The sequence below is a fragment of the Chinchilla lanigera genome, unplaced genomic scaffold (genome assembly GCF_000276665.1).
Source record: "Chinchilla lanigera isolate Chin_1 unplaced genomic scaffold, ChiLan1.0 scaffold00032, whole genome shotgun sequence".
Classification (NCBI taxonomy): domain Eukaryota; kingdom Metazoa; phylum Chordata; class Mammalia; order Rodentia; family Chinchillidae; genus Chinchilla; species Chinchilla lanigera.
The window spans coordinates 6,723,634-6,751,417 of NW_004955433.1; the positions used below are offsets into that span (position 1 = coordinate 6,723,634).

Genomic DNA, 27,784 nt, shown 5'->3' on the forward strand with positions numbered 1-27,784 from the left:
TCAATTGGGAAGAAACTGTTTAAAAGAAAAGATAAGCTAATGGGGGAAAGGAGAAAGGAAGGAAGAAAGAGAAAAGAGAAAAACATATATACACAAGATAGTTAAGATAGTTACACAGCTAATTTCTCTTCTTTCATTGAAAAGAAAGATTTGTACTAATATTGTCTAGACATTATTCATGCCTATATCTTGTACTTTTAGTCACTATTATGCAGATAACAATGAACAATGTATCAATTACTGTTACTCTATTAGCCTGATTTGAAACTATGCTTATATTTTATTTCTGTTTTTCTTCTTCTCTTTAAAAAAGAGAGAGAAACTGTGATAGGGGAAAGGTGAAAGGAAGGAAGGGAAAAGGAAAAACATATATATATATATATATATATATATATATATATATATATGACAGTTAAGACAGTAATATAACCAGTTTCTCTTAGTTCATTGTAAAGAAAGGTCTGTGCTAGTATTATTTGGACAATATCTCATGCCTATATCTTGTACTCTGAATAACTAGTATGTAGACAACAATATGCAATGTATTAATTATTGTTTCTGTCTTACTAGCCTGTCTTGAAACTCCATTTTATTGTTATTTCTACTTTTTTTCTCTTTAAAATAAAAATAAAATAAAATAAATTCGAAGTAAGGAGAAGGAAAGAGCTGGGGACAGTGGTTCACACCTGTGATCTCCGTACTATGGGAGGAGGAGGCAGGAGGACGGTGAGTTCAAGTCCTGCCTGGGCAACTTGGCAAGACAACGTCTCAAAATTTTAAGGGTTGGGGGGACATAGCTCAGTGGCAGAGCACCCATGTCTTTTATCCTCAACACAAGAAGGAGGAGGACAGGAGGTAGAAGATAAGGAGGAGGAGGAAAAGAAAAAACTAGAGTAGAAATCAATAAAATTACAAATAGAAATTAAAAGAGGATATTAACAAAACCAAAAGCTAATTCTTTGAAGAGATCAATCAAATCAATAAGTCCCTAGCCAGGCTCACAGAAGAGAGGGCATAAATTACTAATATTGCAAAGAAAAAGAAGATATCATTACAGATCCCGTGGACATTAAAAGGATAACAAAAGCCATCTGTGGTGGTTTGTGCCTGTAACCTAGCACATAAGAGGGTCGCCATGAGTTCATGGCCAGCCTGGGACACATGGTGAATTCAAGGCCAGCCTGAACTACATAGCAAGATGCCGTCTCAAAATACATACATACATACTTACAGACAGACAGACTTGCATACATACATAGATGGGTAATAGAAGAAGACTACTGACAACTCTATGCCTACAAATTTGGTAATCTACACAATCGGGACCTGACGGCACATGCCTGTAATCCAGCTATTCAGGAGGCTGAGGCAAGAGGATCACAAATTCAAGGCCAACCTCGGCAACTTATTGAGACCCTATATAAAAATAAAATTTTAGGAAGCCGGGCTTGGTGGCACACACCTATAATCCCAGCACTCAGGAGGCTGAGACAGAACGATTGCAGTGAGTTTAAGGATAGCCTGGGTTACAAAGTGAGATCAAGGACAGCCTGAACTGCAGAGTGAAACCCTGTCTCAAAAAAGCCAAAAAATAAAAAGATAAAAATTTAAAAGGCTGGGCATGTAGCTCAGTGGCAAAGCACTTGCCTAGCATGTGTGAGACACTGGGCTTTTCCCCAGCTACTGCCACCCCCAACAAAGCTGCTTAACATTCACACAAGAAAAAGACAATGTGAACAGGCCCATATTTATAAAAGAAATCAAATCAATAAGTACAACAGAAAGCACCAGGACCAGATAAGTTCACTAATAAACTTTGCCAAACACTTAAGGAAGAAATTAGGGGTGGGTGATGTAACTGACTGGTAAATAGCTTGTCTAGCTTTCACAGGGCCCTGGGTCTGACCCCAGCACTGGGGGAAAGAAAAAGGAAGAAATTATGCCAACTTTTCCTGTATACCAACCTCTTTCCAAAGGGGTCAAAGGTCTCAAGTTCGAGGCTTGCCTGGGTTACATAGCAAGATCCTATTTCCAAAAACAAAAACCTAATAAGAAAACAAACAACCCAATTAAAAAAGGCCCAAGGATTTTAACAGAAATCTCATTAAAGACAATACTCAGGTGGAAAATAAGCACATGCTCCACATCATGTAAAGTTCAGACTAAAACAATAGCACATTATGCTACTACATAACTGCCAAAACTGAGAAGCAAATAAGAGGCCCTTCAGTAGGTGGATGGATAAATAAATCATGATACATCCAAGACCAATATTGTGGTTACTCTTCAACACCTAAAAGTGATAATCAACTGAGCCATGAAAAAATAGGAAAGAAACTTAAATTCATATGACCAAGTAAAAGAAGTGAAAGAAACCTACACACTGTAGGAATCCAACTACCTGACATCCTAAAAAAGTCAAACAGTGACAGTAGTAAGATCAGTGCATGGTAGGAGCTTAGGGGGTGCAGAAGGGGTGAAGTAAGACAGCAAAGGATTTCTAGAAGATACTGCTGGAAGAATGTTGGGTGAAATGAATCAGACACACATGTTTAAATATCATGTTGCTTCTCTTGTGTAAGAAACCGAACAGGTAAATAAGGACCGAATGGAGGGTAGATACTGAGAAGCAGGAAGAAAAGGTTCAAATGGGGGGAGAGAAAGAGATGGGGGAGGGAAGGAAGGGAATAGGGATAAAAAAGTAAAAAAGAATGGAAGAAAAACAATAGAAACAAGTTTTGTAAATGAGGAAGAGAAGAAGGACTGAAGGGAGGGGGATAGGGAAAAAGAATTAAGATATATTATGTACAGGTACAAATTCCCTGTGATGAGTGTGATCATTATGTATGTCAAAAATGAAACAAGCTGGGTACAGTGGCACACGCCTGTAATCTCAGAACTGAGGAGGTTGAGGTAGGAGGATCATTGCAAGGTCGAGGCCAGCCTGGGCTACAAAGTGAGTGCAAGGCCAGTGTGAACTGCATAGTGAGACCCTGTCTCAAAAAGATTAAAAAAAAAAGTTTCAATAAAATGAATTTTTAAAAATTCAAAATATGTTTGATTCTAAAATAGTTGATATATGTCATTATGCATTTGACCCAAGCCACAGAGCATAGGCCGCTGTCTTGGCCACTTGCCTGCCACTGGAACACAATACCTGACACCCACAACTTAGAGAGGAGGAGCGGTTGGTTTGGCTCACGGGTCCCAGTGGGTTCAGTCCAAGGTTGGCTGGCTCCAGAAAAGTGTGGTGAAAGTGCCTGGCAGAAGACGTATGCTTAGCCCACGGAAGCCAAGAAGCAGAGACAGTCAGCAGAGGGCCCAGAGAGGGAGAGAGACCCCTCTGAAAAGACATCTGACCCACACTGTCCAGCCAGGCCCCATCTCCCAACAGCACATTTAGCTGTGGACCAGTCCACAGATGGGTACAGCTCCCCCATGATCCAGTCACCCCAAAGAGCCCCAAGAGACGTTTGGGGGACATTGAGATCCAAATATAACAACCATGAAGAGTGGACGCTAATGTGGACTATAGGTTGGGAGTGGCAATGATGTGCTGATGCGCTTTTCACAGTTATAACAAATGCACCGTTCTGGTGAGGGACGACAATGGAGTGGGGAGCGGGCTGGGGACAGGTTCAAGGGAAATCTCTGTGCTTTCCTGTCAATTGTGCTGTAACCCTAAAACTGCTCTAAACAGTGAAGTTTTAGAGAAAGAAGGAAGGAAGGGAGGGAGGGAAGCAGGGAGGGAGGGAGAAAGGAGGGAAAGAAAGAAAGAAAGAAAGAAAGAAAGAAAGAAAGAAAGAAAGAAAGAAAGAAAGAGTATCCCTTAGCATCACTAAGGGATACGATGCTTATTTTGGGAGTGGGGAAGGGACTGAGTTCACAGAGGAGGGGCAACTTGAGGTGAAGAAGACCTCCAAATCAGGCGACTCACTTGCCATTCTTTACTTTAAACATTTTCATCTCTTCCCAGGACACCAAACCAGAAGTGCCTTTCTCTCCTGAATCTTTATCAGCCCATCACTTTCTCCTACTTGATCCCATCACCATGGCAATGAGGTGTCCTTCCCAGTTACTTGAAAAAGGCATAGGCAATATCTGCTTATTATCTCTACTGGAATTTCTTCCCTAAAATGGGAATCAGTGAGATAAAGCATTAGGAGAAACAGCCTCTAGATTTTTATCTTCATCCAACCATCCCAGGAAAATCATTTGTAATGTCAGCCCCACTTCTGCTCACAACTGGGGACAGGGAGGCTACTCACAAACTCACAAAACTGAGTAACACCTGACAGTCAATTGGAGGGCTTAAGTCCGAACAGATAACTATTGCTAAATGCCTTCCCCTTATCTATTCACTTCTTCCTTAGAAACAAAATCGGGATTTTATTCATGGGTGCCATGTATTAATTAAGACAGTGCATTTCCCCATTTCCCTAGTGCAGATATGGTCAAGGACAGCAGTTGGGATAGGTTGTGTGTGTGTGTGTGTGTGTGTGTGTGTGTTCTGGGAAGACTCCTTAAAGGTGACTGACGCAAGTCAGCAGTTTATTCCTTTGCCTTTCTCATCATCCTGCTTGGAGATTAGTGGTAAACTTGACCTATGAAATGACACTGACAATGAATGCCATGTGTTAAAGATGGCTGAGCAAAAAGAAGAAAGACCCCAGCTCTGATGGTTGACTGGTTGTGTCAACTGGAGTAAGAAACGCAGAGCTCAATTGGCTCAGCACAGTACTGAGTGTGGAAGACCCACTGTCTTAGTCTTTTTTCTCATTGCTCAGACAAAATGCCGGGCACCCAAAGTTAAAAGAGGAAAGGTTTATTCAGGTCACAGCTTATAGAGGTTTCAGTCCACAGCTGTTTTGTTCCAAAGCAGGGTGGCACATGCCAGAGGGGCAACAATTCAGGTCAGCAGAAGACAGCAAAATCCACAAGAGAAAGCAAGAGGGGACAAGCCTCTCTCTGGCCCTTATATTGTATGCATCCTAGCACAGGTGTAGCACTCACACCCTTAATCCCAGCACTGGACCATGAATCAATCACAAATTTTAGATGCAGCCACCTCAGAAAAGCCCTCTTGACTGCATAAGGCTTGCGGGGGACATCCAGACACAAACCATAACACCCGCCCTAGAAAAGATGTCACCAGAATGGCATAAAATGGAAATAAAGAAGGAAAGCTCGCTTCGGTTTCTTTGGAGAAGCCCAGTGTTCACCTTCACTGTGGGCATTGTCTCCTGGCTTCCACTGCAGACCCTTCAGCCTGCTCATACAGACTCGTACAGGACACTGTATGGAGCTCCAGGCCTTCAATTGGACCCTTCACATCTCCAACATGCAGATAGACCCTTTGTATTCTTCTGACTCATGGGTGGCCACTGTAAGCCAGCCTTGTAAATTCTTATATATTTATATAACGTATTAAATCTGTTTCTCTAGTAAGCACTGACTGATACACCACTTCTCTTCTAATTTTGAGGTGCTGTTCTCCCTATCTGGGGATGCTGGCCTCTAGAATTCTTTTAATTGTAACAAAAATTATCTTCTGGGGGATTAAAGATTGTACAATAGAGACCATCATCAAAATACAGCTCCTCAGGGACCTGGAACTGAGACACCTAGGAAACAACAACGTAGCACACAGAAAAAGAAGTCGAACTACAGGAATCAAGAAGCCCCAAAAGGAAAAGGAAAAGCTGAAGAAAATGTAGAGAAAAGTAAGAAGCAGGCTAGAATGTTAACTAGAGCTTCCAGGGAGGAGGTCCTGTCACCATAAACACAAGGTCAGCCCAGACAGGGTCAGCAGCCCCAGAGAGGGACCAGCAATGCTAGTTGCAAGAAAACCTATAGTTATTGTAAGCTTGGAATGTGACTGCTTCTACATGGCAGGTTAGAGTTGGAGAAGAAATTCAGGGCAGTGTCTGCCAAATTTGGGAGTGAGGTAATCAGAAGCCATTTTGGGAAGAGGTTAATTATTTAAGACTGAGCTACTCAGTGGCACAAGCGCCTGCCTAGCAAGCATAAGGTCCTGAGTTTGATTCCCCGTTAAAAAAAAAAAAAAAAAAAGACAGAGCTACTCTGGAAATCAGAGTCACAGAACAACTTCAGGGTCTCTGGGGTCATTCTACCACAGTGAAGGGGTGGCAGGTGGCCACAAGAAGCAGTCATGGAGAAGGGGCAAGCCAGTCCCAGACCCTCTGAGGCTAAGCAGTGGTGAGCTCAGCGATCCTACCCTCTGTGGTGAGAAGCCAGGCTGGTCATGTGGCTTCCTGAGGGGCTTGGTCTGAAAGTGCTGGCATTAAGTCCTGCAGACTGCATGGCCCCTCTTGATGCTTCTTTCCGGCGCAGAGCTCAGTGATCTGATGCTTTTCCCATCTGCAACATGACTGGGGACACACCTCAGTTGGCACAATTGTCACGTTCTTGGGTTTATGGACAGAGGGGCCTTTAGAGCAAAGGAGACACCCCAGGAGCCCACGGATAATAAACCTAGTTGGAGACAGCAGTGACTTGGGCCACACAGAAGGGCACAGACACTAACACCAGCTACAGTGAACATAGCTCTAAGGAAGACACCATACTACGACTGACTATGCATACAGGCAAAGGCAGAGCAGGACTCAGCATTCACGCAGCAAAAATGGTGTGGAAACAAAATCGTCCTGGCTGTGACTCAGTATCTGCCACCCATATCTGGTGGACTCCAACACCACAGGTCCTGCACAGAAACCACTCAGCTAAACATGTAGGGGAATTTTTTTGGACTCATTTCTTTTCCTTTGTTTGTTTGTTTTTGTAAAAACCCCATCTTCTGCTTTTTATTTTTATTATTTTTTCTCGTTTCTTTTCTTTTTCTTGTTTGTCTTTTTCCATCACTTTTCCATTACCCTATTTTTAAGTTTTATGTATGTATGTATGTAGGTATTTATTTTGAGAGAGGATCTTGCTATGTAGTATAAGCTGGCCTTGAACTTACCTGGATCCTCCAGCTTCAGCTTTCTGAGTGCTGGGATTACAGATATGTGCACCACACTTGGCTACTTTTACCTAATTCTGTAATGTTCTTTTATACTTTACTTGAATTTTTATCTCACTTTTCTTTCCTCCTTCTCATCTTCCTTTTCTTTCTTTTTCAAATTTTACTTCTTTTCCTTACCCACTCTGCTCTCATTATTATATTACTAGTAAGCTTTGATAATTTTTAGCTACTTAGTTAACTATTCTATTATTGCTGAGTCCTTTTCTATTGTTAACAGTAATGCAATTGTTGCTTTTAGTAGATATTTACTGTATGCCAATATTTAGTTTGTCTTTGTGTCCACATTATTTTTTGCAGATCTCTTTTCTATGGTTTAAGGACAGTATATTTGTAGCTATTATTGGTTCTTCTGTCAATAACTGATTTGCCTTTGACTCTGTTATTACCGCTGATTTCTATTGGTAATGATAGCACAGTTGTTGCTTTTAATTGGTTTTTATTATATGCCAATATCTAGTTTGTCTTTGTGTCCTCAACGTTACTGTGATTTGTTTTCTATTCTCTGAGTGGTGCTGGGGATCAAGTCTCCCGAAGGCTGGACTCTGAGAAGACCCTCAAATATTACACTGAATGGGATGAGAGGAATTTAAACACAAACCAAACGCAAGGACATCACAGGGAGACAGACTCTAATTAAAGAGATCTCCACAATAGCAACAGAGTTTCCAACCAATCTTCAACCCACAGTACAAAAACAATAGCAACAGGAGAAAGCAAGGCAACAAGATGCCCCCCACGCCCCTACCACTCCAAAAGCTGATCTCAGACAGTGCTGTAGAGGAAGCTACAGGCAAAAAACATAAAGATCAAGCAGTTAAAATGTCTGAAGAGTTAAAGAAGAAATATATTAGCAAATGCTTAAGGTGTTTAATGAAATCATAGAGGATTTAATGAAATAGATAAAGGATTTTACCAATAAAATGTTTGATGAGCTTAAAGAAGAAACAAACAAAAACCTGAGTGAAGTACAACAATGCAAGACATGAATGATGACTTTGGAAAATAATTCGAAAGTATGAACAGAAAACTAACAAAGATAGATGATATGAAGGATCTAATGGAAAGCATCCACAGCAAACCTGACCAGTATGAGGACAGATTGTCAGAAATCGAAAACAAGATGGTTGTAGTAGATCATAAACTCAACAATCTCTAGAAACCAGCTGTCATGCAAATTGGATCCTATAGCTGCTGCATGATTACTCTTCCTCAAAATTATAAACATGAAAGAAAAATTATGAGATAACTCAAAAGGTATAAAAATTTATTTGCTGAAATTATGGCAGAAATTTTTCCAAATGTAGTGAAAGAGTTCAGTATTGAATTACAAAGGGCGTGTAGAACCCCAAATAACCATAACCAGGAAAGAAACTTTCCACAATACATCATAATAATAAAAATTCCAGAAATTTAACAAAAGGAGAGAATACTGAAAATTGTTAGAAAAACGCAGCAAGTAAACTATAAAGAAAAGTCCATCAAAATAACTGAATTTCTCAGCACAAACTTTAAAAGCCAGGAGAGCTTGGGGCAAAGTTCTTCAAGCCCTAAAAGGAAATGATTGTCAACTCAGACTTTTTTATCCTACAAAACTAGCCTTCCAAATTGACAGAGAAGTAAAGACTTTCTAAGACAAAGAAATTCTAAAGAAATACATACCAACTAAGCTGGTATTACAGAAAATACTTAAGGCAACAGAGACAGGGAGGCCACGAACACCAAATAGCCCAAAGAAAAGTATACGTCTAACTGGAACAGTAATTAAACAAAAGGAAAAAAATAAAGGAATTGGTACAGGAAAAATAATGCAATGACAAGATTCAAAATACCTTACAATAGTAACTCTCAGTGTCAGTGATGTGAGCTCTCCAATCAAAATTGGAGAGTGCTGAGAAATTCAGTTATTTTGATGGACTTTCCTTTATAGTTTACTTGCAGTGTTTTTCTAACAATCAAAAGACACAGACTGGCAAATTGGATTAAAATGCAACTATATATTCCCCGTAGGAGAATATACATCTGTGAATATACATCTCATCCAGAAGGAAGTAGAAAATAATACTCCATTCAAACGGAATCTAAAAACAAGCAGGAGCAGCTGTCTTATTTCCAGACACAACAGATTTTAAGTCAAAACTGATCAGAAGAGACAAAGTTGGCCACTACATACTGGTAAAGGGAACAATTTAACAGGAAGAGAAAATAACTGTAAATATATATGCACCAAAGGTTGGCATACTTAATTTCATAAAACAAAAACTATTAGACTTAAAAGAACAGATAGACACCAGTAAAATCACACTGGAGGACTTCAGTATCCCATTCTCACAATTAGACAGATGAGCCAGACAAATCAATGAGGAAACATCAGAGTTAAACCATTGAACAAATGGGCTTAACATATATCTCCAGGGTTTCATCCAACAACAACAAAATACATATTGTCTGTAGCATAGAGCCCGTAGCAGAGAGCCCATGGACATGGTTCAAAATAGGCCATAAAGCATGTTTAAATAAATACAACAGAATTTAAATAATCTCCTGTAGTTTAATATCAGCTCATAGCAGAATGAAGCTAGACATCAACAGCCAAAAAAGTCAGAGAAACTATAGAGACACATGGAGATTAAATAATACATTGTTGAATAATCAGTGAATCACTGAAGGAATTGGGGAAGAAATTTAAAAGTTCCTAAAATGAAACAAAATATGTACTGGAAGCATAGCATACTAAAACCTATGGGACACAATGAAAGCAGTTCCAAGAGGAAAGGTTATAGCTGTGAATATACATTAAAAAGAGCAATGTGATCTCAAATAACAAAAATGCATCTCAAAGTCCTAGAAAGACTAGAACAATACAAATCTGAAACTAATAGGAGAAAAGATATTATAAAGATCAGAGAAGAAGTAAATGAAATTCAAATGAAAAGCAATCCAAAGGGTCACTGAATTAAAGAGTTGGTTCTGGGCCAGGGATATAGCTCAGTGGTACAGCACCTGCCTGGCAATGATTCCTGGTAAAATATAGATAGATAGATAGATAGATAGATAGATAGATAGATAGATAGATAGATAGATAGATACAAAGATACATAGATACATACATACATAGATACATAGATACATAGATGCATAGATAGATAGCCGGTTCTTTGAAAGGATGGGAAAGAGGCCTGGGGATGGGGAAATGAAAATGAGAGGGACAGGAGAAGGGGAAGTTAACGGACCTAACCGTAATATGTGTACATACCAATTCCCTCACAATGAATGCATTTATTATGAGTCACAAACACATAATAATTTTTAAAATTGATCAAAAAAAGAACTGTCTTATTTAAGCCAGGCATGCTTCCTGACAGACCTACTCCTAGCTTTAAGAGGTCTTGCTTCCCAACATTTATGGAGCTCAGGCCAAGAGCACAGCTTGCCCAGCTCTTCTCTTCCCACCTCTGGCTCTGTCCCTTCTGGGCAGACACCTGAACTCACACTTCTAAGCTCAGGTCTCCTCCGGCCACCCTGGCCTAGGGCACACACACTCCCTGCCAGGAAGACAGTGGTCCAGGGAGAGGCTGGAACTCTAAGCTCCTAGGAACCTGGGCCTGGACTAGAAGTTGGAACAGGTTCCAGGTGGGATCATGGCCCATTGGCCTTGTGATCTCCTCACGTGGTAGGGTGAAGCGTGTTCCTTTAAAGGCACAAAACCTTGGGCAGGAACCTAGTTGCCAAGGTCTACAGGCAATACCTTGATTCTCTCCCTTTTACTTCTGAATGCCTTAACTTTCATTATTTGCAACTTGATAATACAGCAAACTGTGAAACACTCAATGACTTGTTATGACAGCCTGGGTAAATTATTGTTTAGGGAGAAAATCTGGGACTAGAGCTTACATTGTGCTGTTTTCCTGCTGCTTTCAATGTTGCTATCTTCCTTCATACAGGCGTATAGCACTGGCCAAGCCCAGCTCTCTGGTGAGCCCTTCTTTGGTAAGGTGCTATCAGGATGGCTCAGCACCAGTTTATCAACCAGTGCAGTTGCCGAGTTAGTACACTGAGTGGGCTGGAGGAGCTGCCGTGTCCTTTGTCTCTGTCATCTGGACAACCACCTGTGTGAGGAACTCTCATAGGAGCACTCAGCTGGAGTCATTCATACAAATACTGCACCCCAAGAGGGCAGGGGGTTGGCTGCAAACCTCGACACCCCAAACTGGAACAGGGACCGCTGTTCCCAGAGAATGAGATAGGAGCAGGTGAGAAATCAGCAGCAGAGAGACTGTGAGGTGTGTCACTTCAGGGACCCCAGACTGTGCCCCAAATACAGCCAACACCTTCTGTTACTCAGGAACCCCACCCTCAGCCCATGGTGACAAGGACAGACATCTGATGTGACAATACTGCTAACAACAGGGTCCTCCCCCAGCATAGCCTGCCACCACCAATATGATGACTTATTCCTATGAGGAATCTGTCCCACCTCATGACCTGCCCAGTAGGACCAGTAAAGCCAGCTTCATGACCATGAGAAAATGCACATGGTTGTGCTATCTTTGTGGACCTTGGAAGCTTTCTTCATTCACTTCAGTGATTCAAGCCTTATCGTGGACTGTGGGTCCCTGTGTTCTCTGGGACGGATAATTACCAAAGGCTTTGCCTGCTTTCCCATACTCCTAATCCTACCTCAGTGCCTGCCAAACAGCCCAGCACAATCAAAAGAACATCAAGAAAAAAACCTAAGATGCAGCTACTTCTAGCATCAGCTTCTGTCTACATTTGGTGTCTTCCTGGGATGCTGTGTGTGTTTATTTTTAATTTTCTGATGTTTTGAAATCTTAAAAACCTTTCTGGCTGGGGAGAGGTGCCCTTCCTGAGCCGACCCTGAGAGGCAGCAATGGTCACAGCCGGAAGCACTCTGATGTACAAGATCCAGAGCCAGGCCTCCTCCATCCGGCCTGCACAGTCCAGGGACCAATATTCCTCTGCCTTATTCATTTTAGGGCTCCTCCAGGGAAACCAGGGACCATTCCCGTAGCATAGAGCCCATGGACATGGTTCAGACCAGCCTGTCCTACCCTGCTCAGGGGCCTCGCTCCCGTCCTGTGCAAGCCTCCATCAAGACCTCCATCTCCCCCATGCTCCTGCCCTCTGCCTTCTATCAGGCTGAAGCTTCCTGTGCCCACCCTCCTGTCACTAAGCTCCGTAAGTGTGATAAATTTTGTTTTCCTAGTCTTCTGCTGTGTCCTCTCTTGCATTTCCACCTGAGTGATCATCACATTTAAAAAACAAACAAACAACAACAACAAAAACTAAAACACCAAATGGAAAAAATGGAGGGCAGGGGACAAATGGTTTGTGATTACTTAGGATGCTCAGATTCCAAGGTTCAGTGCAGTTCTATAAAATAACAGGCATATAGAAAAACCAAGAAAAACTAAAATAACAGGCATGCTAAATATCCTTTTCCCCTCCTCACCCAATTACCTCCTCTTTCAGGCTTAGCTCAAGGACTACCTCTTTTCCTTTGCTCCCCACCCCTGACTCCTAGAGGGGCTCTTGGCCACTGGCTCCTGCCCCTGGCTCCTGTCTCCTGGCTCCATGGTCCAAGAGACTCCTCTCTGTTCCCATGGAGTCCCAACATTCCAGCACTCCTCTCCCTAGAGCACACTTGTCTGGAAATTGATTTGTGGGTTCCTTGCCCTGCTGCAAATTCTGGGAGAACAGAGGCCACTCTTCAGGGCTGTTGCCTCAGCACCAATTCCTACAAGGGCTCGAGGATCGCCGTGATGTGGGGATATGAGTGAGTGGGTTCTTGCGGCCACAGCACCTCTGGTCACTGGATGAAAAATGTTCTCAGAGAACTCTTTGGGGCCTTCCTGAAATAGTCTTTCTGTTCTTCAGCCTGCATTTATATGGATATATGCCCCCACCAGTATGCACATAATGAATCTGATTACAGTCTTTGTAAAGGAAAAAGATGTGGAGGACCTTTTCATTTTTATGGTCTAGAAACCCAGACTATTATATCTGACTCAGTTCTCATTAATAAAACAGAAGAGTCTGGCTTTCATTTGAGTTCTTAATCTAAGGCCTGATTATTCCAAAGCATTACTAATTGCATAGCAGCATCATTTATATCACAGAACCACAATGACATACATATCCAATCACAGAGATGGTTAAATAAAATATGACGTGCTCGACTGATGGATTCTCCTGCAGGCTCTTGATGGTATCTACAATAAAATCTGAAGTTAAAGTCAAGACATAAAATCACATACACAGTAGGACTGTCATTGTGCCAAATATATCAAATGTACACCTAAAAATGGAGACATCATTGAACATTAATAGTGGCTGTAAAAACTATATGTATATTGACTGGCTATGTTTATTGACTGTGTGAATTTCTTTCTACATCTCTGAATTTTTCAGTTTTCTCTCTAATGATTTACTCCCACGGTGAAAAATCGAAATCAACAAATTATTTAATTGCTCATCAAAAATGTCTTGTTATTTTCTGCTCTAAAACTTACAGCTATTGATACTGGGTTTGTCTGCTGGAAGAGCTGTCTTGGGGCATGCAGAAGAGACCCAATAGCAAACCAACAGGAGCAGTGATGGAAACAGGAGTCCCGTAGCTTACCAACTGCCTGTGTACTGATTGCCACGGACAGTCACAGGCTCTTGCTATGTGACAGGCATGTTCCAAACATGTGTTTTTGTTACTGTTACAGTTTAGATAAAAAATGTCCCACAAAGTCCTCATGCACTCATAGATGGGGATTTTGAAAGGTGATTGGACTGTGGGACCATATAACTGACTTGCTGTTAGGAGGTGGAGTCTGGTCAGAGGAGGTGAGGCACTGGAGGTGTGCTGTGGAAGGGTCTCTCTCACTTTCTGGCTCCTTGCTTCTCTCTCTGCTTCCTGTCCACCATGATGTGAGCAGCTTTCTTCCACCCAGTCCCTTACAACCAGCCAACTATGTACTAAAACCTGCAAAAACTGTAAGCCCAAATAAACCTGACTACACAGTTCAGAAGCCTTTGGAACTGGTTTGCAGGAGGAGTTTGGAAAGGTTTGGAAATGCTGACTAACAAAGGCCCAGTGTGCTGTAAGCTAAGACAGAGTCTGGAGTTTAAAAGACCAGAAAGCTGACAAAAGGACAGATGATAAAGGCCAGGCTCAGGACATTCCAGTTGGGAACAAGGACTCTACTGATAGTTGGATTTGAGATCATGCGTGTTAGGCTATGGCAGAAAACCTGTCTACATTTTGTGAGACTAAGATTCAGAGTAGCAGATTTATTAATCTGCAGAAAGAAATTTCAAGGCAGCCCAACATTCAGGCTATAGTTTGGGTATTGTTGGGGCTTCTAGCCAGCTCTACTTTGAGAATCAAAAGCATAAGGCACAGCTAAGTGATTTTTAAAGTTTTGAGTTTCACCAGAAAGGAAGTTCATGTAAAATTGAGTCCTATAAAATGTGACAATAGAACAGATGCCTTCAGGGCATCTAAGGAATCAGCAAGACTCCACCCTCCACAGGCTCAAGGGTCTACAAGTAAGAGACTGCTTTGAGAAGGGAGCACCAGCAAACCCAGCTCATTCAGACCCAGCTAAGAAATTTCCCAGAACTCAGCCACCCAGGCACTCAGAGGCCTCTTCAGCCATGATCCAAAGGGGGTCTGGCTGCTCTTCCTGGGTCCTTCTACCAGCTGATCGTGGTCTGAAACCTCTAAAAACCATGAGCCCAAATAAACCTCTCATTTAATTTGCAGATGTGGGGTACCGTGTCTCGATGACAAGAAAGGCCTAAGACAATTACATCTTCATAAAAGCTGCAGGAGGTAAGCATTTCTGTCACTCTCATTTTATTACAGATGAAACTGAGATGTAGATGGTTAATCTATTTGCAGGCAAGAGGGGGAGCAGAGGGCTTGATCCTGGGCAGTCCTCCTCCATGGTCCACCATTTTCTTACTACCGTCTACCGCTGCCTGCAGTGTGAAAGGACAGACTCAGTCAAAATGAGCACATTCTAAGCCACATATCCTCCCCATGAGACGATCACTACGCTGGACAAAGGCATAGCCTGTTTTCCTTTTTCAGCCTGCACAGTCTATAGGTTAGTCCCCACTGACTCCAATCTGTTTGTGATCATCTCTAGTAACTACTCATTCACATGCTGTGCAAAGCTTTGACCAGAGTGTTGTCCAAAAGTTGTCCTCACATCAATCTATTGCAATGAGCCCATTTGTAAAATCGGTCAGTGTGCCCCACTTTGCAGATCCAGACCAACAGGGACACAGTGCATGCCAGCTTCCAGCTCACAGATGACCACCTGATGCTTCCTACTTGTCAGCACAATTATCGGGGACCTTTTTCATGTGCTTGGTGAAGTCGTTTCACCTGCAGACACCAGCTGCCTGAATGTGTGTGGCTGACCCCACCAGGACACAGGTGCTCTGACACTCTCTGCGCTGCGGTCTCATTTTCTCCGCCCAATAACCTACTGTATAACATGGTCATGCTGGGTGAAGGAGAGACAGAATGGCTGGAGAACAGAGCAGAACACCACGAAAGAATCAGCCCTGTTGGGCCAAAGCATGTCTCTAACTAAAGCAGCCCAGGGAGCATGAATGGGGGAGGGGAAACACAGATTCCAGGAAATCCACTGTGCTAGATTAGTTGGAAGGAAATGGCCCTGGGCTTAAGGAAATCCATTAAAAATAAAGCTTCAATATCAAAACAAACTTGCCTATTGGAGAACCTAATAAGCAAAGGGAAATTAATAAATGGAGGTAAGTCATAAAAATAAGACCCATCATTAGGGTAAGTGCTTGAGGGGAGAGTGCTAGGGGTGTTGGCAAACCTCACTGTGCTTCCTGCCTTTTTGGCACTTGAGGTCCAACTCTTGTGATGTCCAGAAACTTACTTTCTCTGGAACTGGACCACAGGATCAGCAAGCAGGTCAGCAACATCCAGCTTTTTCCCCTTCTCGATGACATCCGGATGCTTGCGCACCAACAGCCACCCGATGTGGGAGAAAAAGAAGCCTCGGCGTGCGTTGTGGGGGTCAGCGTCTGTCTCCGAGTACTTGTGGTGGGCTCGGTGATCCCTGGCCCATTCGAAAATGTCATTCTGCAGAGAGAATACAGACCCTGAGTGAAGGGGCAGAGTAGGCACCTTCTGGAAAGCTCTCAGCTCCCAGCCCAGTCCCCACTGTTCACTGGTGCTTTCCTCATCTTCTGTCACCTCAAGGTCAAGCCCTGAGGATGGGGTGGTGGGCAGGCTTTCATCAGAACAAGACTAAATCCTGAGCCGGGCATAGTAATGCATTCCCAGAATCCCAGCACTCTGGGAAGCTGAGGCAGGAGGATCACAAGTTTGAGTACTGCCTGGGCAGCTTAGTGAGATGAGACCCCGTGTCAAAATAAAAAGGGTTGGGAAGGTAGCTCAGTACAAGGGCACTAGGTTCAATCTCTAGTATTGCAAGAAAAGAAGAAGAGCTGGTAGGGAAGGGAAGGCAAGGGGAGGGGAGGGGAGGGGAAGGGGGGGAGAAAGGGGGAGGGGAGGGGAGAGGAGGGAAAAAGAAAAGAGAATCTTTACTTAGCAGAGGTCTTAGCCTGTGTCTGGAATATGTACTGCCAGAGGCCCAGTCTTGTTGGTGGATTACAGGGGAAACTTAAAAAAAAAAAGAAGAAGCCTTGGAGGAGACTACTGAAGCCTTCTGGACCATTTAGGTCAAGAAAAGAGAGATCCAGTCCTAGGATGCAGTCTTGGTTCTCAGAGGAGAGGGACAATCCCTCAGAGGAGCAGGAGAGGTGTGTTGGTTCTAGGCCTGGATCTTTCTGCCTCCCCACCTGCTTCATGTCCTTCATGTCCCACTCAGGGAAAGCAGGAAGTCAGTAAGTAAAAATCCCAAAGAGCTGTTTCTCCAGATATTTGCAGAACCCCAAGGCACACATGACATTGCTTCAGGACTATCCTAACAGAGTGTACAGACAGGGAGGGAAGGGGACTTTGGCTCCAGACAGCATCTGGTGGACAAAAGAGTCCACCAAAAGATTCTGCACTTGGCACTGCCCAGGGAGCAGGGCAGCCCTCACTGGAGTCTCAGGATGGACTCTGGTGCCCAAGGAAGGAGAGGCATCAGATGCATCAGTGTTTGCCAAACCTACAGATCCAGGTGAGATCATGGGGGGAGGCCCACACCCTAATGACCTCCTGGGATGGGGACAGTGGGAGGTGTCAAGGGCTGGGATCCCAGTGAGCTTGGAGGACCAAGAACAGGAGACATTTGGGCTGCTGTAATTAATGAGACCTTATCTATGGCCACGTATGGGCGTAGAGATGATCAGACTTTCAAATCAGACTTTCAACTTATACTCAGTTTTTTGTTATGCTTTGTTTTATTCTGACAATAATTTAAAAATCTGGAAGGCAAATGAGGTTGGGAAGTAATGCTTTTGTAGAAAAATTAATCTGAAAATAAAAAATATAGTGCATAAGCCTTTTCTTTTTATGATAATGGTGGCCATGTTTTATACTATAATACTCATTACATGGTAGTGTTCTTATCAGGAATCTTTCATTTGATAGATATCAGCTCCATCCTGCTGTTAAGAAGGGAAGAAATTGTTTCATTGTCAAAGTTCTAACAATTCTTTTAATCCAAAAATGGTCTTCAATTTCTGGTTGCTCTGGCTCACCCAAGGCTCATGGAAGGCTGTTCAGTGTCGTTAATTCCATGATGCTACTCAAGAACTTTTATATTTGTTTATATTTTATATTTGAGTAGTGTGACCTAGATAGAGGCAGTGAAAAGAAGTAGATGCTCAGCTCTGAACAGGAAGAGAAAAGGGGTGCTTGGACATCTGTATTAAGCAAACACTATAGCCTGATTTTCTGTAATCCTGAAGAGGTCGTTAGATTTTACCAGTGTATTTAAACACAGTGACTACAAAGACTGAAAATACCTTACTATTTATAATCACAACATTTGAAGTCCAGAAAGAATCTCAGATGTCCATCAAGACTACTACCGCCCAAAGAAGAGTGTATACCTTTTGTATCAGTGTATTGCTTTTATTGCAATGTCTAGGTAACCATAACATAAGAAGAAGTCACTCATGTCCCCAAAGCCTCAAGTGGTCATAGGTGGGGCTACTTCATAGAGGAAGGGGGCTGGATCTAGAGTGTGTGATACTGGGATTGATTCATCGTGCAATGCTACAATCAAGAACACTAGGATTAAAAGTATGAGTGCTACCTGCCCTAAGTAGCCTGGATAAGCTATAAGGGACAGAGAGAGCTGTGGTCCTCCCTCGTTGCTTTGCTACCTTCTCCTTGTCATGAACTGTTCCCCTCTGTGATACCATCTGCCCTTGGAGCCAGCCAATTATGGACTGAAATTGCTACAAATTGTGAGCTAAAGAAACCTCCTGTCAGATATTTTGCCTCAGCAAGAAAGGTAATTAGGACAGCGGGGTAAATTAGGCAGGAGGACCACAGGTTTAAGCTTATCCTGGGCAACTCAGCAATTTAGTATCTCAAAATAAAAAATAGAAAAAGGGCTGGGAATGCAACTCAGTGTGAAGGCCATGGGTTCAATTCCTGGTGCCAAGAAAAGGGTGTTTCCCATTACTCTTCAAGTCCATGGGGGAAAATTAATTCTTAGAAAACTTGATTTTTTTGGTTAAAAGGTTATATCAACTCTTTAATTTAGTCATATAGTTTTTTCAGTACCAGGTATTGAACCCGGGATCTCTATACTGAGCTACATCTCCAGCTCTTTTCAATTTTACTATTTTTATTTTTAATTTTTTTGAAACAGGGTTCACTAAATTGCACGAGATGGGCTCAAACTTGTGATCCTTCTGCCTTAGTCTACAAGAGTGCTGGGAATATAGGCCTGTACCACTATGCCCAGCTAATATCATCCAGTTTTATAAAAATTCAAAGTGGGAGTTCCTAAGAGCTACACACACTACCCTCACAAATAAAGGGTGATGCAAAAACAAAACTAAACAAAGGACACAATAGTGACAGCTAGAACAGAGACCTTTAATTCCTTGTACCCAGATACCCTCCTGACAAAATCACTTAACTATAACAGAAATGAAGCAAAGGTTTTGGCCATATTCCAAGTAATCAAACACTCAAATGAGCCTCACATACTTTTTGTTTTCCTTGAGGCAGGGTTTCACTAAGTTAAGTCCCTAAATTGCCCAAGCTGGACTCAGTATGCTGAGATTCCAGGCAGGTACCATTATGCCAGCTACTTTATGTTTTCTTAATCCTTTGCTATTGCTTTGTTTTTAACTGCAAAGCTGAGTCCTGATTCAGAGAACAATAGGTGAGTCAACAAGAAGGCAGAATAGAGCAAGATTCATATGCCTGACCCAAGGGCCTGTCCTTCCTACTCAGCTGCACTTCGCTTCCACCCTGAGTGACTGCAGTGGGCAGGGCGGAGGAAAGAGGCCCTCTGTGAATGCTCTGGTGATGCAGGAGAAGGTCCTGTACCTACTCGTGTTGCAGGACAGTCTGTGCTGCAGAGACCAGCAAGAGGGACAGCAGATTAATGAGGAGGCAGGGATGGGTGTCAGGAAGTGTGTATACAGGGCGTATGAGCAGAAGCCAGGTTCCTGCAGCCATAGTCCCAGCAACGCCCTGACACTCTTCCTCCTTCCCAGTGTCTGAAACTATGCGAGCCACACCCATTATCTTTGCTTCACACAAAGGAAACACCTGAGGCACAGAGAGCTGACATGTGCCCACCCATGCACCAACTCTCCTCTGAGTGTTCCGTCCACACAGGTAACTGGGGACACGTGCTTGACACAGGTGTAAGGTTGAACTCAGCAGCGACTTCTTTCCCATTCCAGACAAGTAACAAATTATGAATTGTTCAACTTGGAGTTTATATGCAACAGCAGGTTCTGACAGACCACAGTCTTAACCTCATAGCCTCTGTCAGTGGATACGCTCCGCATGGTGATTGGCGACCGATGGTTCTGAGAGCGCTGGGCGCTGGGCAGAGCTGAGGCCCAGTAGGTGGGTGAGCAGAGTATCTCGAGCATGCAGCCCAGGTGGTGATTTTATCAGTGGAGGAGCACAGCATGGTCCTCCTCTGTGATGACCGACAGAACTACAAGGCAGGCCATGTGGGCAATTAACACTATATAGCAATCACATTTAAAGAATGAAAAGAAGTAACATTAATTATAATAATGTATTTTACGTATTCTAATAGACTCAAAATATCATTTCAATATATGAGTCTAAAAGACTATTAATGAGATACTTTACACCACTTTTTTCTATACCAAGTTTTAGGAATTTGGTCTGGATCTTTAATGTGTGGCATCCTCAACCTGGTCTGGCCACAACACGTGGCCACTACATTAGATAGTGGGGTTGAACTTGTAGCCTGTCTACTGCCCATAAGTGGCTTCCATTTCACTGTGGAACATTTTTAAGAATCCAGTGCTGCCTACAGGTGAGAATGTAAAATTAGCATATACTTTGCAAAGGGTAAATGACAGTATATATCACTAGCCTTTAAATGGTGCATGTCTTTTAATCTAGCAGTTCAATTTTTGGAAGCTATCCTAAGGAAATAACCAAAGTTGTGTATAAAGATTTAACTACAAGGATACTCAGTACAGGGAACATTTGGAAAAACCCTAAATTTCCATATAACAGGATTCTATTGACTCTCTTGCAATGCATTAATTAAAGACAGTTCATGAGAGAGAAAGAGCGGGAGGGAGAGAATATATACATGCACAAAAGTTTATGGATGCAACTAGATACTCATAAGTGAAATAAATCAGATTTACCTGTGTACATATCATATTGTCTCCCTAGTGTAAGAAAGTGAAAGAGTAAACAAAATCCAAAAAGTACAATAGATATTGTGAAAGGGAAAGAAACTGCTCAAAAGGAAAGAACAACTGGCATGAGGGAAAGGAGAAAAGAAAGAAGGGAAAAAGTATATATATATATATATATATATATATATACACACACACACACAATAGATATTGTGAAAGAGAAAGAAACTGCTCAAAAGGAAAGAACAACTGGCATGAGGGAAAGGAGAAAAGAAAGAAGGGAAAAAGTATATATATATATATATACACACACACACACAAGATAGCTAAGATAATTATACTACAAATTCTGTTGGTTTATTGAAAGGAACAATTAATGCTTAATTTTTTTCTTAATTTTTTGACCAATTTTGCATGTTTATATCTGGTAATCTGAACAACTACTTTGAAGATAACAATATGCAATATAACAACCATTGTTGTTTTGATATTCTGTATTGTTTTTAACGCTTTTTAAAATTTTTATTCCTTTAAAATAAAAAAATAAAAAGTTTATATACATAGAAAATTTCTGGAAAGTACAATAAGAAAAGTCTTAGAGTTACTTCAGGGGAGAGAAAATGATAGGCAGAGATGAGAAGAAATACCTTTACATTTTACTTATACCTTGAAATTATTAAAACAAAAATCTGTGAGTTTTGTAGTTAAAAATCTGGTTGACAAAACATGATACTGTATATTATTAACATAGAACAGTGAAAGGAAAAGTAGCTCAGTGAAAAATAGTTTCAAAATGCACACATTATACACTTATTTTTAATAAAATGTGTATGGGAAAAACAAAGTATATAATCTGCTTACAGTCAATTCCTATAGAATGTGGAACTGTGGGTGATTGTTTTTTAGTTTGTATTTTCTAAATTTTTGTAATAAATATGTTTTTTCTTTTATAATAAAGGGAAAGAAGTTATTTATTTTGTTGTTTTTTTTTTGAGATAGGGTCTCACACTGCAGTTCAGGCTGGCCTTGAACTCACTATGTAGCCCAGGCTGGTGTCACATTCACAGCAATCCCCCTGCCTCAAACCTCCTGAGTGATGGGATTACAGGTGTGTGCCTTTTTGAAAAACGTTTCTATATTCCTGAATCAAAACATCCCAGCTTCTGTCGCTGGCCCTGAAAATCTCTAGGAAGCAGTAAGAGTCATCCAGGGGTTATTACATCTTCTGTTGTCTTTGGCGCTGGCCAACAAATCACACTTCAACTGGTTCAGTGGTGCCCTGGCCGAGCCCATCCTGTACTTGGCCTTTATCACTTCACTATCCATCATCGACCACGTCCCTAAACGGGGTCCCTCTGAGGGAACAGAAGTGGAAACTGAGCATGTGGTGATTTTCCTCCCAAAGTGCACCCTCGAGTGTCACCCAGATGTGGGCAGAGGCGATCACCCTCAGAAGCACCCAGACACAAGACACGCAGCAACCCTCCCGCTCAGCACTGCCTTCCCCCATTCCCCCGATGTTCCAAGTGAGTTCTAGAATCCAGTCACCTGAGCGGCGACGGAGGACACCGGCTCTGAAGGCCCATGTGACCTTCTCTGGACCCACGAACAGCACTTAGCTCATCCCACTCAGCAGATCCAAACCCGAGCTGCTGCCCGGTTTTCCCCAACCCCAGTGGACACAGACATCTGCTTCGGACCAGACACCAACACGGATGTTCTGTCCCCTAAATCAAGCTCTGGGAGGACAACTTAGGAGGAAACCTTGAAATGGAGCCAAACAGAATTGCACTGTTGTCTAATACATCTTTGTTTTCAGGCAGTAATGAAAAAGAAACTGGGGCCAACATGTTGTCCGTTGGAACAGGTGGAACTGCTTGCTTGATTATTTTGTGGCACTGGGAGTGCTTGAACACAGGGCCTTCTCACTGAGCTACATCCCCAGATTTTTCTTTTTGAGACAGGACCTTTCTTTTTTTTTTTTTTTTTTTTTTTTTGGTTTTTCTCCGGTACCGGGAACCGGGATCCGAACTCACGACCTTGCGCTTGCCAGGCAGGCGCTTTGCCGCTGAGCTAAATCCCCAGCCTGAGACAGGATCTTTCTAAGTTGCTTAGGATGGGCTCAAATTTGCAGTCCTCCTGCCTCAGCCTCCCAGAGTGCTGGAACTACAAGCACATGCTACCACATCTGGCTGAACACACAGGTTTTAGTAGAAAATGTGTGCATGCGTGTATGTGCACTGTGAGTGGATGGCATCCTGTCTGAAAAGAAGCTGTTCTATCCAAGGGGCAGAGAGGAAAAGACACCACTGCCCCGACTCCCAGGAGCCTCACGCTTCACTGGGAGTGGGCTCTCCCTGGAGTCTCAACCTAATCTTCTCTGTCTCAGATGCCAACATTTCACCATCCAAACAATGAAGAGCGTTCCGTGCTTTCCCCACTGTTCATACTGGGTCGGCACCAGTTCCTTCCAGACAATGCTGAGTAATCTGTAAGACTAGTCCAGAAAGTCCCCAGAAAGGGGTTGGCACCAGTCATCGCCACCTGGCATGGTAGCCGTGAGGGGGCAAGTTGCCACCTGCTGCCTTGCTTCATGTGGTACTTGGCGGGCATAAGTTTGAGAAGCTGAGTGAGAGTTGGAAAGATAATGTAAGCTGTTTAAAAAGTGCTGACAAAACCCAGAGGTGGCAAAGAGGTAAAGTAGTGATTGCAGATTTTCAACTGTTACTATCTTGTTTAAATCTTTCACAAGGAGAATGTATTCAGATAAGACTCCTAAATTTATTTTTTTTTTTTTTTTTTTTTTTATTTTTGGTTTTTCTCTGGTACCGGGAACCGAACTCACGACGTTGCGCATGCCAGGCAGGCGCTTTTGCCGCTGAGCTAAATCCCCAGCCCCAAGACTCCTAAATTTTTAATAACACCTCTTATGCCAGGTGTTGGTGGTGCATGCCTGTAATCCTAGCTGAGGTGGGGGCTGAGGTGGGAGAAGTTTGAGTTTGAGCCCAGCCTAGGCAATTCAGTGACAGAGTAAGACCCTGTCAAACATGCACTAATTAAAAAAAAAAAAAAAAAACAACTGGAAAATATTTTAAAATAAATTTAAAAGAATAAGAAAGGACCAGGGATATAATTCCATATGATGGCCTTGGGTTCAATCCTTAGTACTGCAAGAAAAAAAACCCAACATCTTAATATACACCTTAGAAATGGCTCAGACAGTCCTTCTATAAATATTTCCAGTTTGGGGTTTGGTGAGATTGTTGGCCGGTAGTGTGGCCATTATTCTCATTTCCTCAGCTTGATCTCCTTCACTCCATGAGCCAAAATCTGTCCAAAGAAGTGGTTCAGAAAACAATGACAGCTCAGGAGCAACGCATACACTTAGCTCTCACTGGGACCCTGAAGAAACAGCTAATGCAAGACTAGGCAGGAAAAGTATGCATTACTATGCTGGAAAGGAAGTGCTTAAAAATGATCGGTCATGTTGAAGGGTGACATGGCAGTCCATTTGTAGTGTCTCTCACTGGACAAACTGGGGTAATTTGGATATTGACAGTAATAGGTTATAATCCACTTCATACAAAAAAAAAACAACCAAGGGTCCGTAATAAGTAAACAAGAAAAAGTAATCGCTCTAGCTTACAGTGGAATGCCAAAGAACAAAAATGGCTAGATAAAATCTTGATGAAGATAAAACATTTACATAAGTGCATAATGTCTCGGCATAAATTATTCATTCATTACAAAGGAAGAACAGCACTCTTACAGTGGAGAAACCTGGTAAGTGCCACCTCAAGCAAGCCATCAAAATTCACACCACCAAGGAGGTGGCAAAGTGGTATCGATGCCCCTGTCTGGCACTGAGGATGCGAGATTGCTAGTGCAGTATTCGCTCCACAAGTGATCGAGTCCCAGCATGCTGACATATGAGCGCGTCCTAACTGGGGGCACTGTGCAGGGTAACTGTCCAGTACACTTCAAAAACATCAGTGCCATAAGATCAAGGAAAGACAGAGGAAGCCTTCCAGGTGGAAGGAGGCTAGAGAAATAGCACAACTCATCACAGAGCCTGATGCAGAGTCGGATCCTGGATATAGTATTGTGTCCACATTGAATTCCCAGCTTTCCCAGTGTACTGCATCAATGCAAGAGTATCTTTGCCACTGGAAACAGACACTAAGGTCCTTTGGAATGAGGGGGCACGATGTCTCCAACTTACTCTCCAAGGATTGGAGAAAAGCGGCAATTGGGATGCACCCGCACACATCTGGAGAGATGCTAACCAAGCAGATGAGGCTACACATGAACCAGTGAACGAGTGAACGAGCGATGCTTGGGGGAGGGGAATTTTGGCAACTTTTTTGTTAAATGTCAAAACAAAAGTTTTGAAGAAAAAGTTTTTCAAAATAAAAGTGAACACTGAAAAGAAAACTTTCAAAATCATCCTTCTGCTGTGCATGATGGCACACGCCTGTAATCCCAGCACTCGGGAGGCTAAAGCAGGAGGATCACTGTGAGTTTGAGGCCAGGCTGGACTCTATAGTGAGTTGAAGTCCATTCTGAACTACAAAGCGAGGCCCCCCTCAAAAAAAGTCCTTCTTTAATACTTCACCTTGCTGTCACCCTCATTCAGGTTGTCATCAATGTACTCGGGCTCCTGTATAAGCTTCTAGCAGCCTCTTGCCTGTACTCCTCCCATCCCCATAATCTACTTGGCACACTGCTAACACATTCCATGTACTCACACTCCCTGAACACCTAGCATCCTTGGCTTATGACTTGACAACCTCTCTGTATTACTTTTCTCATAAAATTGAGACTTTTCTTTTTCTTGCAATTAAAGATCTTCACTGACCTGATCACTTTTACCTTTGCCACTTCAATTTGGCAAATATTTGCTGACTGGTTAGGTGCCAGGACATAAAGAACAGCACCCTCCAGGCCCGGTCCTACACAGCCTGTGTTGTAGCAGGCAACTCACGCATCGAGAAAATGCAGTAAACACAGATCAAAGAATTTCAGACTGGGATTCGAGCTATGAGCAAGTAAGTGGAAGGGAAGTGAGGCGAGGCCTCCTGACGGGGACCTCAGGGGGAAAAAGGTGGGGCAGGGGAGGGAAAAGGGAAAGGAGGGGAAAGGGAATGACTTGGGACAGGCACAGAGCTGGGCATCATGGTGGTGACAAGGCCCTAGAGAGGCACAAGATGAAGACTAGAAGAGAGCTCTCTTTGCTCCTTGTTTTTGACACAGAGATTTTATAAAAAAAAGCTTAGAATTTTGGCTTTTTTTTTTTTTTTTTGAGACAGGATTTTGCTATGAAGTTCAGGCTGGCCTTGAACTCACTTTGTAGCCCAGGCAGACCTCCAACTCATAGTGATCCTTCTGCCTCAGCCTCCCGAGGGCTGGGATTCCAGATGTGCACCACCACACTTAGCTATAGCCTTGGAATTTCTTGAATGATAGGCGAGTCTTCATTATGCTACTAAGTGACTCAGGTGGGTGGCTAGACAGGCTCTCGGTGGGAGCAGATCACCAGGAAGACCTGTCCTATCATTAGAGGGTCAGTATTTGGGGGAGGAGGGCACTAGAGATGGTGTTCAATCATAGGGTGCATGATTTAATCATCCAAACCTAAGAATGGAACCCAGATAAAATCTCTGGACATGGAGACCTAGTGGAACTTCTTAGACAGGAAACACATAGATGTGCAGGGAGGGGGCTGCACCCTGGCTCTGAGGACGGGCACGGAAGCTGTGTGGTGGGACCCTCCCAGCCCTTGTCTCAGCTCTTCCTTTTGGCTATTCCTGAGTGGTACCCTTGGTAGTGAAACTGTAATAGTAAGTAGAGCACTTTCTTGAGTTCTGGAAGCCATGATAGTGAGTTACTGAGCCTGGGAGACTGTAGAACAGTTTGTAATGGGTCAGTCAGAAGCACAGGTGGACTGAGGATGCCACTAGTATTGTGAAGTCCTTGTGACTGGGGTCTGAGATGCGGGCAGTCAGGTGGAGGATGAGCCTTTGACCTGTGAGACCAGACAGTAGCTCTGGTGGCTGCTATCAGAATTGTACTGAAGTGCTCTAAATTGGGGCAGGAGTAAAATCCGTGTAAAAATACCTGATCATGCAGGCCCTTCTATACCATAATAATGAGGCTGGATTTCACTCCACATACAATGCTAAGCCACTCAAAGATGGTTTTTGTTCACCAGAGAATGGGTTAATTTTCAATAAATTCTCTCTGGTTGCAGCATGGAGCTGGGCGAGCACAGCAGCAAGAAGACCGGTTCACAAGGCTTTTGTAGCCAAGAAATGATTGTGGCTTGAGCTACAGCGTGGAAATCCAACACACCAGTTTTAGCTGAACTGAAAGAACTGGGTATCAGATTGGCTAGAGATGGTGAGGGAAACAGTGCAGTCATGGGTGACACCCAGATTTCTGATGGGGACACCTAGGAGAGGAACCGTGTGGGAAGAGAAGGTAAGAGTTATGACCATGGTATGGGGCACAGGGGGTTTGAGGCCCAATTAGAGCTGTGGGGTGTTAGATCTGCCACACTCTGCAGTCTTGTCAGATGACTTCAATTATCCTTGTGCTCTAACCACGCCGTGACTCCACACACCACGTGATGGTCACTCCTTTCTCCACATCTGCCTTCACCTTGTAAGCATCCCCTAACTCCCCACCACTGGGACAAAATACCCAACACCCACAACTTAAAGAAAGTGAGGTTTGGGCCTCGTCCTTCCCTGGAAGGAGGGCTTCCGGCGCACAGGGATCTGGGTGTGGGGAGCGCCAGCCTTCTGGCTGGCTAGCTTCCTGCCTGCTGGCTCCCGGAGGGTGGGCCATGCGGCGGCGAGTGCTATTGCCCGCAGGCCCTTAGGCCGGCCGCTGCCGCCACCGCTC

The 27,784-nt window shown here is 43.1% G+C and overlaps 1 protein-coding gene across 1 annotated transcript in view; it reads right to left on the minus strand.

Annotated features, from left to right (window-relative positions):
• Scd5 (stearoyl-CoA desaturase 5) overlaps positions 1-27,784 on the minus strand; it is a 119,167-nt gene that overhangs the window by 23,018 nt on the left and 68,365 nt on the right. The window contains exon 4 of the mRNA XM_005388247.2: positions 15,976-16,181. Within this exon, the coding sequence (XP_005388304.2) occupies positions 15,976-16,181 (206 nt within the window). The remainder of the gene's footprint in view (positions 1-15,975; positions 16,182-27,784) is intronic.